The 13,852-nt window shown below is 40.3% G+C and overlaps 1 protein-coding gene across 2 annotated transcripts in view; it reads right to left on the bottom strand.

The window, feature by feature from the left end:
• Positions 1 to 11,538, bottom strand: part of rhbdl3 (rhomboid, veinlet-like 3 (Drosophila)) — a 31,968-nt gene extending 20,430 nt beyond the window's left edge. Inside the window, exons 1-3 of one of the 2 annotated variants that reach the window (XM_089007057.1) lie at positions 10,919 to 11,538; positions 10,373 to 10,776; positions 9,001 to 9,024 (exon numbers count right to left, since the gene is read on the bottom strand). In XM_089007057.1, coding sequence (XP_088863183.1) covers positions 9,001 to 9,024; positions 10,373 to 10,492 — 144 coding nt within the window. In that variant the 5' untranslated portion in view covers positions 10,493 to 10,776; positions 10,919 to 11,538. The remainder of the gene's footprint in view (positions 1 to 9,000; positions 9,025 to 10,372; positions 10,777 to 10,918) is intronic. The other variant, XM_089007058.1, reaches the window with a different exon arrangement.
• Between the last annotated feature and the right edge of the window lie 2,314 nt (positions 11,539 to 13,852).

Genomic DNA, 13,852 nt, shown 5'->3' on the forward strand with positions numbered 1-13,852 from the left:
GGAGTAGAGAAGAAGGGGGTCGCAACTAGTGAAGCTGGGCATGTCTCAGCGGGCGCTTGAGCATGGGATTGTATAAACACTTAACCTCCTGCCGCTGCTTCGCAAGGTGTTCACAGGTGGGAAGTTTCGCCAGTCAAAGTCACTCTCCTCAACACAGAGATTGTAAAAAAAAAAGGCACCCATTCGTAAACAAAACACTGATGGAGTGGCCGTGTCAGTCAGGCAAAGGGTATGTTCAGGTCAGCCTCAAGACAGGCGCACATGGGCGAGTTAACTGGCTAAAGCGACCATTCACAATGAGGCGAGACCCCCCTCATTACCGTCAGGCTAAAGTTTCCATCAAGCACTCGAGCTCATGTTGTAAGACAAGAAGAAGGGACACATTTGTTTAACGAGCCCTTTGCTGGCTGCTTTCTTCTCCCATTCAACAACTTCTCCCTTCCAGGCCTGCCTTGAGGTCAAACCCCCGTCCCCACATATCCCCCACCCACTTTGCCTCACAGCACCATGAAAACTCAGCGCCAGTGATGGCAGCGGCTCCATTCGGGGCAGATTTATGATGTCTAATAGCTGGCAAATGGACCTGTGACTGTCTGCTCCCCCTTCAATTCCTTCAAATGTTGAGAAAGGAAAATGGGAAGAAGGGGCATTTTAAGGTGGGCGGCAAGTTGAGTTGTCTTGGACATTTTCAAGGATGCCTGTCAATCCCCAATAAAAAGCCCTTCCCTACCTGGCGGAATGAATAGCGTGTGTGTATGTGTGTTGGTGGGGGGGGGGGTTCACTTGATGTGTTACTTTGGTGAACTATTTCCAAAAAAAATCTTTGAATTGACCCCCCATCAGACAGGCCACAAATCCTACCAAGCGGTGAGAAGGGAATTTCACGTAAATTCCCAAGCCACTTCGCATTATACAGAAAGGTCAACAGTCCATGTATGGCCTCACGACCTTTCAAATGTTCTTTGTAACTCTCAAAATTATTTTAAATCCAGATTTAAATATTTGCCCCACCACCCATGTTTAATTAGGGTCATCATTGCACCTCTTTTTACACTTGACGTGTTTGTTACTTTGGGGAAATAGTTCCAAATAGACCTTTGAATTGACCCCCCCATCAGACAGGCCACAAATCCTACCAAGTGGCGAGAAGAGAATTTCATGTAAATTCGCAAGCCGCTTCGCATTATCCAGTGTGAGTGGTCAACAGTCCAGGTATGGCCTTTCAAATGTTCTTTGTATCTCTCAAAATTATTATTTTAAAGGACAACCGAAGTGTCTGGACAAGTTGTGTCCATAATTTGTAAAATGGCTTCAAATGACTTCTACTAAGCAAATGACTTCCATCGCATATGCTATATATATATATATATATATACTTCTACAATGTGTCCTTTTTTCGGTCAGGGGCGTTCCTTCAGTGACGTCACGTAGAGACTCGTCAACAACTCAAAAACAAGACTTCCGGAATATTCAGCGCTATATATATATATATATATATATATATATATATATATATATATATATATATATATATATATATATATATATATATATATATATATATAATCCAGTGTGAGTGGTCAACAGTCCAGGTATGGCCTTTCAAATGTTCTTTGTATCTCTCAAAATTATTATTTTAAAGGACAACCGAAGTGTCTGGACAAGTTGTGTCCATAATTTGTAAAATATATATAATATATATATATATATATATATATATATATATATATATATATATATCGCGCTGAATATTCCGGAAGTCTTGTTTTTGAGTTGTTGACGAGTCTCTACGTGACGTCACTGAAGGAACGCCCCTGACCGAAAAAAGGACACATTGTAGAAGTCCTTCCATCACGTCAATGCATTTTGCTGTGCTTGTTTGGTCTGAAAACGTCATGTTGCACCAAAAAGAGGCAGAAGAGGGCGACCAAGCTCCATATAAGGAATGTATCAGCCTGTGGAAACAGGCTGATTAATTCCTCACAGAGAGCTTGGTCGCCATTTTCTGCCTCTTTTCTGGGACTCTACATTGCAGTCCAGATGCCTCAAAATGACACGGAATGACTTCTTTAATTAATTGCAAACATGCATGGTTTCCTCTTCAGAATGATTTGAATGATATTCATAACTGGATGTGTAACAAGAAAGCATATTCTCCAAATCTGAAGCCATTGTTTGGATTCTCCAGCAATGCAAAACGTCTTGGTGTGACGTCACGAACTGGGGGCGGGACTTTCTGAAAATGCCCAATTCGAAGCAAACTTTTTTGCAGATTTTGAACACTTTAAGTCCTTTTTATATTTGTATTTTGCATTTCAATAAAAATATCATACTGCGTGTTTTGGGTATTTTAGATGCTATAAAACGTTTTTCTGATGTCAGTTAGGAAACAAAAAAGTGACGTCGGTTGTCCTTTAAATCCAGATTTAAAAATTTCCCGACCCACCCATGTTTAATTAGCGTCTTCATTGCCCCTATTATTATTATTTTTTTTTTTTTACAATACTATCAGTACTTCGCATCACAGTCACCAACTTGAGCACGTCGGCACTACGTCAGATTTTAGCAGGCAGCCGTTCCGGTAAGATGATACATGAACGGAAAACAAAAGGTCAGTCCTTTATGACTAAGCACTATCGCTCACCTCGGATGAGCCGAGACAACCCAAGCGCGTGCGTGCAATGGACAAATAAGTAAAAGCCGAGCAATCCAAACAAATTTCCTTGCATACATTACCGGTCAAAAGTTTAGCCACATTTTCCACTGCTCTGAAATTATAATTAGCTTTCTGAAGATTAATTTCCTGTGCGTCATGAATTGATATATTCGGCGCGTTTCATTTCCACTTCTTGTCAACTGAATTAAATCTGTGTGGTATGAGAATGCATTGAAATGCCCCCGCAGATATAACTGCAGAATCACCGTATTGTGACATTATCATCATTGTCTGCAAAATTTTCCATTCCGCTTATTCCAATTTAGCCCTTCACAGAGTGGGAAACGAATCCACGCAGGCTGCACATTGTATGCTGCATTGTATACTTTTATTCTCACCAGTAGTTTTAATATTGTAGCGTCTTCCAATTGATGAGTGGCAAAATAAATAAATTGGATTGGATTGGCCTTTATTAGTCTCGCAGTGCAGAAATTTACATTTCACAGCAGCAATGTGATGAAAGGAATGAAAGTAGAAAAACAAAATACATGAGCTAAATAAACAAATACATACCATATTTTCCAGTATATAAGGCGCACTGGAGTATAAGGCGCACTTTCAATAAATGAAAAATGTTTTCCAAATATAATATATAAATATATAAGTTTTTCCAAATATACGTAAGGCACACCAACATTATAAGATGCTACAATAGAGGCTGCCGTTACGCACGACTTCCTCTCCAGGAGGAAATGGAGTCAGTGACTGCTGACAGTAGTTGTGAGACCTTTTGTGGCTCAATATGACTTCACATATAAGGCAAACCGTATTATAAGGCGCAGGGTCATCTTTTGAAGAAAATGAAGCCTTTTGGGGGTGCCTTATACAACGGAAAAAATGGTAGTATTCCTAAATGGCGGTTTCAGCAAGTGCCATCTCACTGCTTCCAGTCATGCGAAATGAATGTAATGTCAATCGTTTTTCAACTTAACTCATTCACTGCCAGACATGTGCAAACATGCCCACTCCAGTGCCAGGGTTTTTGTCATTCTCACTTGAATTCCAAGACCCAGGGAATATTGAGTTTTAGGACTACATAAACATTCAATGCAGCGTCAGAAACCTTAGACTCTCTTCTTTCATCAGAAAAAAGGAGAGTTAATTCCTAAATTATATGGGTTTGGAGTAATATGAGGTAAAAGTGGGGGCGGCTGAACAAAAGGCAAATGCACATTGCCAGATGTCTGACTAGCGCTTTATCGGCACCCCACCTCGAGAAAAAGCAAAACCCGAACAAATTCGGGAATGGCACTCCATGTCATATTTTCAATTCCCGAATAAATTCAGGAATGGTGATGAATGAGTTGAGAGTTCTTTTTCTTATCTAATTACCAGTAGTCAAAATGAATGTAAAAAAACGTGATTTTCTTTTTTGGCCCTGAAATTTAGAAAGCAGGAAGCCTCTTGTGTGCTCCATTTTAGCGATATTCTGATTTAAGTAGAATCTGACAAAGGATTTGATGACACAAGACATCATGGTTCCCCAACGGTGCCAAAACATCACTGCCAAAAGAAGCAATGAGACATTGCACAGCGAAACAAGGGCCTCCACACAAAAAATCCACAGCCACCAAGAAAATACAATCACAATGACACATTTGATTGCAGATTATGCTGCTCATATTAAGTAATAACCATCACTGACAGGAATTATGTGCCTTGCGTATTATGTTTAAGGATTTTTTTTACTTTTAAGGATTCTAATGGCAAGCAAGTGAAACGGTTGGCGGGAAGGCGGCTTCATGGACGGATGATGAAAAGCGAGCGGTAAAGCCGACAAATGTTTTCGAGAGAATATCTGCTGTCATAAATCTGAACAAAGTGGTTTAAACATGGCGGATCCTGCTAGCTGTCAACATTGCTGCTCTGAGATGACAAATATTGCATCTTTATTTGCGTGTGCAGCTCAGACAACCTAATGGGATTGTTTCATAAGGGTTTTACAATAAAACAACATTGGAAGAATTTAAGTAAGCTGTTGGTTATGGAAATAAAAATGAAAGTGAATTCGTTCAGAAGTTGCTTCAGTGCTATATTTTGTATGGAATGTATGTGTTGGGGTAATTCGCCATACAAACATCTCTAAACATCGCTCTGTAATCTTTGTTTACATTTTAAACTTAATGATACGTCATATCCTGCCTTCCTTTACATCAGGGGTGTCAAAGTCATTTTTTGCCGCGGGCCACATTGTAGTTATGGTTTCCTCTCGAGGGCCGTTATGAATTTGGGGAACCCATTAGAATGTTTAAATCCCTTCAAATATTACATATAGAGCACACAGCAAATTAATGAATAACTCGTTTTCAAATCTGAAGTCAAGAATAATGACTTTTATTGTGGTTGACGTCCAAAAATAGGAAATTTTGGCTCAGATTTTAGCAATCATCATGGAATTTAACAAGTTTGATTTGCTTTCGTGGGCCGAAAAAAATGATGTGGCGGGCCGGATTTGGCCCGCGGGCCTTGACTTTGACACCTGTGCTTTACATGATGTCGCATTTTCATTACGTCACATCCTGTCGCGTCATATACTATGCGCCGTATAAATACTCCCGCAACCCGTCTCTCTCTCCATGCTCCTTGCACGGCCGACACCGCGATGCCTCCGCGCTCTCCCAAATTAAATCAACTTTCTGTTCAAGACCTGGCTCCCTGATGATTTAACCATCCATCTCCATCAACACCCGTAGAAGCAATGAACCAAGGGCGAACGATAAAAATAATCCAACAGTATGTTTAAGGCTTATATAAGTATGTTTAAAGTTTATATAAGTATGTTTAAGGCTTGTATAAGTAACTTGTATTCGGTTGTACTGGACAATAAACATTTGATAAAATATATGCTATAAAAAAGATTTTACAACTGGAGAGAGTACTACATATGTTACTACAAAAATGTTCGTATGTACTGTTGTTCGTAACGCGAATGTTCGTAAGTAAGGGTGCGTCTGTATTTACAAAGGGATAAACCATCAAGTGCCACTATACCTACCGCAACAATTCAATTTCATGCCAGCGCTGCTGTGAGTTTGAGCCGTGAAACCAATTAAGGCCAACCTAGCACATCATTTTTTTTTCACATTTACCAATCAACAGGCGCTGCGGCTATTTTTACCTGAGCATAAAAGCGGAAACAGTTTTCACACTGCGCCAGCTGGAACTTGGCTTTTAAGAATGGAAATATTTTATGCCTTGAGGAGCAGGAGGAGTAGAGGCAGAAAACAATACATAAAGATTAAATCTTTCAATTAAATAGTTTAAGATGTTATCTGTTGTTCTTCTTGCTTTCCTTAATACAGTGCGGACCATTTGCAGCTCCACCGAATTGTTTGGGATCGCAGAGACTCAGCTGGTGTCAATCATTCTGGGAATGTTGAGAGGGTCGTCATAGTGTGACCTCGCCATCTGCGCGCACGTCACTGGCAATTATGCCGAGGAGCAGATTAGAGTGCCACAGATGATATGGATGAAGATTTATCATATTATTTGGAAAAGTTGCTGAGAGAGCAAAACGTCTCACTTGACCAAACCGATGATACTGTTGCACTCCAGGTGTCGCAAGCGCATTAAAAAGATTGCAAAAATGGTCATGCATAAGGGAATCTTTTCGATCTGGTCGCTCACTTCCCAGCCTGGTCTCAAAGTTTAATGTAACAATACAAAGTACTCACCTGGGACATACGAGATGGCCGTAAATCGATACCAGTAATACATATACCCAATATGTATTACTGGTATCGATTTACGGCCTTATTTTAAGCTATCGGGTACTTGTGGAGGCATCCAATACCAGTTATAAGCATCAGAGTGATATTGGCCTTATTTTAACTCATTCGCTGCAATTACCGAATTTATTCGGGAATTGAAAAGTGTGACGTGGAGCGCTCTTCCTGAATTTGTTCGGGTTTTGTTTTCTCTTGCCGGGGGTGCCGATAAACCGCTGCTCAGACCTCTGGGAAGTTTTTCCCTTCTACTAGGGGGCAACAATTGCCTTCGGTCCATGTTCGCGCTTTGTTACAGATTCAGCTGTTGTTAAAGAGCTATATTAATCAATATGTATGTATTTTATAGTATTTTGTACACCTGTCCCCATTTCAAGCTCAGATAACTCCAGACCCATAGAACTTAGGATTTAACTCTTTTTTATGATAAAAGAAAAGAGTCTAAAGTTTCTAACGTTGTATTGAATGTTTATGTCGTCCGAAAACTCAATATTCTGTGGGTCCTGCAATTGGAGTGAACATGACAAATACCCTGGCACTGGAGTGGACACATTTTTGCACATCTTTCTGGCAGTGAATGAGTTAAAATATCATGTACTTGTGGAAGCTGCCGAAACCAGTAATACGTATCGGTGTGCTGGTCCCAAAAAGAGGACCAGGGGAAGAATCAAAAATCAAAAAAAACGACAAGTGGCGGGAGCAATGGGATTCCCGACAATGGCAAGAAGCAACTCGCGGTGGTACAGAAACGGAACTCTAACTCGAAAGGATTGCGAGATGTGGGGGCGGGGGGGTAGTGACTAGTAACCGGTTCAGGGTGTCCCCTGGCACAATCAGGACACATGAGACAGCAGCCTGTATCGTTTCAGAGATGCTGGGGGTCACCCGCCCTCCGTTTGACAAATAAAGCAAGTCATTGTGAAACAAAAGGGAAGGCATGTGTGAATTGTAAGCGGCATGCTGCCTCGTTTGGAGACTTTTTCACATTGACACCCATGCCGGAGGCACATAAAGGAAGTCTTAAGGCTTCGTACGCGCATGGGAACCTCCTCCCTTTCTCGTAATCCCCTGGGACCTCAAAAAAAAAAAAAAGCCGGGTCTGACACGAGCCTCTGTCTCACCCCATTAAATCCCACATGCACACACACACAAGCACTTATGTTCATGCATACATTTTCCTCGAAGAGAAAGTATGGGGGCCCCAAGGCAGGCAGGTGCTGGGACAGCAAAGTGACGACTTTGTGTATGTGCATTTGTGTTGTGTGCTCATCAGGGGGTCTGTCCACCGTCTGTCAGCTGGTCTGTGTTCCGCTCTCTTGTCATGTGTGTGTCTGCGCTATCATAACTGCATTTTCAGGGTCAATGATGATGACACACAACAATTCCCTATACCCCCCCTCATACTCCACTATTGGTCGCTGTAGCTTGCTTTTACTAAAGTCAAGGCCCTGGTTATGCTTTTTGGCAAGCTGGGAAGCTTATCAAAAACGATATAAAGCAAGCGGCACGATTTGAAGCTAAAAATACATTTGACTAATGAGCCGAAACAAAAATGGAGCTGATGGGAAGCGAGAACGTCCAGTCACGACTAGCTGATACCCACAGACTTTTGAGAAATAAGTCAAATGACACTGCTTGGCAAACAGTGAAACCTTCAAAGATGAACTCAATTGAGGTTTAGGGGAAAATGTATCTGCTATATATCCCTTAAACCACTGGTGTCAAACACGAGGGCCGGGGACCAGACCTGGGCCGGCCATATATGATGTGGTAACTTCTATGATCATTTCTACAATTTTTAATACATATTAGTTCATCATTTTCTCACACTGTTTACACTCAGAACAATAAGTGAACAAACAACAAATAGTTGACGGATTTAAAAACACAAAATGTGTTGTGTCCAAGTAATAATACTATGTGATCATTAACTCATTCACTGCCAGACGTGCAAAAAAACTGTCCATTCAAGTGCCGGGGTTTTTGTCATTGTCACTTGAATTCCAGGATTCACATAATATTGAGTTTTAGGACTACATAAACATTCAATACAATGTTAGAAACCTTAGACTGTCTTTTTTTCATCAGAAAAAAAAGAGTTAATTCCTAAATTATATGGGTCATGAGTTATATGATCTTGAAATGAGGGCGGCTGTCCAAAATATAATGCAATAAATTCGGGAATGGCGCGCTATGTCATATTTTAAATTTCTGAATGGCAGTGAATGAGTGAAACATTAATTTAATCCTCTAAAGCGGCCCGCGGCAAAAATGATTTTAACACCCCTGACTTAAATCACACTTTTAGGAATGTAATCATGTAACAAGTGGGTCCCGAACATACAGTCGCTCTGTGTATATTATATTCATCACTATTAGCTTAACAGCTAGCACTGTTTGGACCCTTCTGGTAAGTAATTAATCCAAACAATCGAAACATACTGTTGAAATTCATCAGCTAAAACAAAATGTGTTACCCAACTAGATTTTAAATAAATTAATAAAAGAGGTCACAGAGGATGAACAGAAACAAGAGTTGAAAGATTTTGGGGTACATACCTTGTCAAAGAGTTCCTTCCATTTCTGTGAAACGAGAAGAAGAAGACTTTAGACATGAGGCTTTCGTAACTATTTGGAAAGGATGATACTAAAGATATTATTCTAATGATGCTATGTGTACTGGGCTATTACCTCATCATTTTGTTCACTGATCTGCAGCCGATGAGAATATGAAAGCGTGTGACTACAAGGAGCCGCTATCATTTGTACAATTATTGCCTCCTACTCCCAAAACTTCATGACGTCAAGAGCAGCTCTTTCCAGTGATCCGGAACACATTCAAGTGCTTTAAAAATCCTGTTTCAAAAGCCAATTTGATTTAACTGAAGAATGTTATGTGATATTTTAGATTTTAAAGTGTCTCAGTGGGATTATTTTAGAATACTTTCACCATCCATACATCGAGAAAAGTGGGGTGGTGAGGTATCGTTAACTATTGATCGACTGGCGCTCGACTGGTTGGCCTCACCGTGTGGCGGTGGTTTTTTTCCGGGTATTGTGGTTTCCTCCCACATTGAGTGCATAAGCGATTTTTTGTCTATGTCTACCGAGAGGTGTTCTGGTAACCAGTTTAGAGTGTATCGCCACTCACCTACTGTCCAAAGAGACCAGAGACTGACTCCAGTACATTCCACGAACATTGAGGGTCAGAATCAGAATCATCTTTTTTGACCAAGTATGTAGAACACACAAGGAATTTGCTAACTGCACTAGTATCATCATAAAAAAAAGATATGACAAAAAAATATGGAAGGGCATTCCTTAATGAAAGTGGTAAGTGATAGAAAAACCAATATAATAAATATCCAGTAAGTACCCAGTGACTTTCTGAAGACCTGAATTAGTATACAGATGCACCCCGACATACAAACATTCAAGTCGTGAACAACGGTACACATGAACATTTTTGCGGGTATGTCGAAAAATGTTCGGACAGAGAAGCTGTAAATTAGATTTTGTATTGCGAAGTTAAACTTCATTGTATTTATCTTATTAAATATATGTACATACTGTGTGTATCTCTCTCCTTCTGTCTCGCTCTCTAAGATATGTCGTGTTCTCTCCAGTTGTATGTGTACATATCTTTATAGAGCATATATATGATTGAATATTTATTTTTCAGTAGAAACCAATAAAGATTACTTATACAAGCATTAACCGTAATTATATAAACCTTGAATATTTATTTATTTAAGCATTAAACATACATTCCAAATACGTAAATTTAGCATTGAAGCAACTTATGAACAAATTCACCTTATGAACGACCATTCGGAACGTATCTCGTTCGTAAATCGGGGAACGTCTGTACCCTTTTCACTGGATTGAGAATGGCAACTTTTGCATACCAATAAAGTTATCTTTTACTCACGTCTTCGGGAGCCACGGGAAGGACTTCGGTGCTCTCCAACACTTCTATTTCTTCTCCCTCCGCGTTGGCCGCCACCGCCGGGGAGGAGGTGACCGTCAGCTCCCGATGGCCGCCCGCCATCCTCCTCGGTCACCCGCGGGAGCTCACCAATGACTCCGCATGGTTTTATATTCTCCCCTCCACTCTGGCTCCTTCCTCGGCGTCACTTTCACTTGACCACCATCGTCGTGAGGTGAGTTCCGGTGATATAAAAAAACAACGAAGAGGCTTCTTCAATATTCGCTGAAGGAAAAGTTGATGAATCCGACGAATTGGATAAATTTGATTGATAAAGGAGAGGAGAGAAAATTAGGATCATCCCAGGTAATGGATGGAGGAGGCGGCAAGCGTCCAAGTTTGAGAATCTGGGGAAAAAATAATCACGAAATGACATCATCGACTAGAAACAGGAGCGAATCCCATTTTAAATTAGTTGAGTTCATAGCATCGTTTTTAGAAAGGTTGTTAAAGCAAATATTCAATTATTTTTTAAGTGCGTCACAGTACCTTTTTTTCCCCACGTCGGCACGGTTATTTGGAGCGTTTGTTATCTCCACCTCGTAGATCGCTGGTGGGAGGTGTATGCTAGCCCGGCGTACTCCGCCGCCGGCACCTGGTTTAGTTCCAGGAGGCTCCGGAGCTCCGTCCGCGGCGGGAGAAGTCAGGAGATGGGGAAAGCACTTCCCCTCACCGCCTCACCCCTCACCGCCTTCCCTCCGCCCCCTTTCAGCAGCTGACTGTCACTCACGTTCCGTTCAAGTCATTTGGTCCTTTGTTGTGAATTGTGAATTTAAAAGCCCAAAGGACAAGAAGAAGAATTGGATATGTTTTTTAGCGGGGAAGGGGGCTATATCAAAACTACTGCAGTTTTCAGTAGTAGGGCACGGAAAATCCTACTGGACCCTCCGCACCTTGCCCACCACCTTTTCCAGGTAGCCCCCTCAGGCAGGCCCAACCATCCATGCGCACCAAATCCAGCAGACATTTAAACAGCATCTTCCCCCAAGCCATTAACTCTCTCAACAGTAACCCAAATCGAACTGTATAGTGCCTCCATTTTTCTCATTTTTTTTATGATGCTACTGCAGCGTGTTCTACCGGAGACAAATTCTATGGGTGTCCTACATACTTGGCAATAAAGACGATTCTGATTCTGATTTTACGAACTCTTTAATTCAGGGGTGTCAAAGTCATGTTTTGCCGCGGGCCACATTGAAGTTATGGTTTCCTCTCGAAGGCCATTATGAATTTGGAAAAGCCACTAGAATGTTTAACCCCCTCCACATATTACATATAGAGCACACAACAAATTAATGAATAACAAGTTTTCCAATCTGAAGTCAAGAATAATGACTGTTATTGTGGTTTACATCCAAAAATATGACATTTTGGTTAGGATTTTAGCAAGAATCATGGAATTTCACAAGTTTGATTTGCTTTCACGGGCCGAAAAAAGTGATGTGGCGGGCTGGATTTGGCCCCCGGGCCTTTACTTTGACACCTGTGCTTTAATTGCTCATTTGTCTTTTACAAACCGTTTCATCAAGTACATATTTTTGTTTATTGTTCACCAACAAATAAATAACAATAAACAATGTGAGGGCTGGCGTTGAAATAATGTGGATACTAGGGTTAAGTCATAAAATTACCCGAATCAATTCAAAATCAGTTTCAAGAATGTTTTTGTGTGCAACCTTCAACACTCCCTGATTCAAACTACACTGACAGACGTGCAAAAATGTGTCTGCTCCAGTGCCAGGGTTTTTGTCATTGTCACTTGAATTCCAGGAACCACAGAATATTGAGTTTTAGGACTACATAAACATTCAATACAGCGTTAGAAACCTTACAATTGGTTGCCAGCCAACCGCAGGGCACAAAGAGACCGCAATACACTGAAATAAAGTAAAATCAAATCAAATCAATAAATACATCGACATAACTAAATAAATAAAGGATAAATACATAGATAAATGGATAAATAAATAGACATAAATAGATGTAACTAAATAAATAGACATAACTATATCAATAAAGGAATAGATAAATAGATGGATAAATAGATGAATGAATAAAATAAATACATAAAGGTGGATTCAAAAGTTAATTGTATCGTCTGCCATCAAGTGGAGCACTTCCTTGCTGTGACTGCCACTATATGCCAATGGGATAGATTGAGAATGAGTCAATTAAATGCTAAATGACAATTACAAAAAAAATAAAGGGAAGGGCCACATTTCCAAGTGATTTTAATTTGCCGTTCTACCCTCAAGGATGTTTCAGGAAGAAAAAAAGTTAATGATTGGTGCCTGTCAGGCAAGCAACCCATAATTTAGCTGGAGACATCCGAAATATGTAACCGTGGGGGTGGAATTGTGTGCATGGAGAATATGACAAAAATGAGATTTGCAGTGTGTGAATTCTGTACGACCATCACAGCAACATTGCGTATTTGTCATGATGAGGGGATTTTCTGAATGTGTTGTCTGTACGTGCGAAAATTGCAAAACCTAATTTAAGATTTAATGAGGATAATCTGAAAATGTGCTAAATTGCAGGTTAGTCTAGGATGGAACTTCACAACTGACAACAGTCAAAGTCTGTACATTGGTGTTTTTTTTCTGCGCACTGCTGCTATCTGGTGTTCGGTGAAAAACACGACATCATAGTGAGGTTTGGGGAATTCAAATTTATTTTGATTCCTTTATGTAGGTATACAAGTAGTTTGAACAGTTCTCTCGACATTGCAGAACACCATCGCAAACTGGAAACGCAATAATCCTGAACAATTTGATGAATCGCTCACATCACAGCACAGTACGTACTTGGAATTTCATTTCAAATCCTATCTGACGCCTTTGCTGAGACTCAGTCAGGGGGCAAACAAAGTTTTGAGCTGTCAAGTAGGAGGAAGTGAACATTTGGGCATGTCAAACTGGACGATTTCTATTTGTTGTGAATTTTCTAAATGGTTGAGCCTGGGAAATACTGTTCATTGACTTGTAACATATGGCGAGCAGTTGTACATTACAGACTAATTTAAAATATTTTGCTGCAAGAAATTAGGTGGACATTTTTAAATAAGGTGATGGGGAGAAATGAAAATGTTTTCATTTTCAGCTAAACAGCACATACTAATTATGGCGAGGAATGGATGCAATGTAGGCAGAAATCATAAAATTTGTTTTGTAGTACGATTGTAAATTGTGCCCCTCATCCACACATTTGCCCATAAAAAGGCAAAAACAATAAATACATCAATATTACCGATGCTTAAATATCATGTCAGCCAGTCTGAAGCAGAAGCAGTTATTTAGAGTATGTACACTATCACAAATTTAAATATTGGCTCTTTCGCGTGGCTTGACAAGTGCTGTCAACGGGCCAACCGAAAAAAAAAAAAAAGTTATTTATGGCGCAAAAACAATTTAATATGCTTCA

Source organism: Hippocampus bargibanti, linkage group LG10 (genome assembly GCF_051943395.1).
Source record: "Hippocampus bargibanti isolate YZ-2025 linkage group LG10, ASM5194339v1, whole genome shotgun sequence".
NCBI classification, from domain to species: domain Eukaryota; kingdom Metazoa; phylum Chordata; class Actinopteri; order Syngnathiformes; family Syngnathidae; genus Hippocampus; species Hippocampus bargibanti.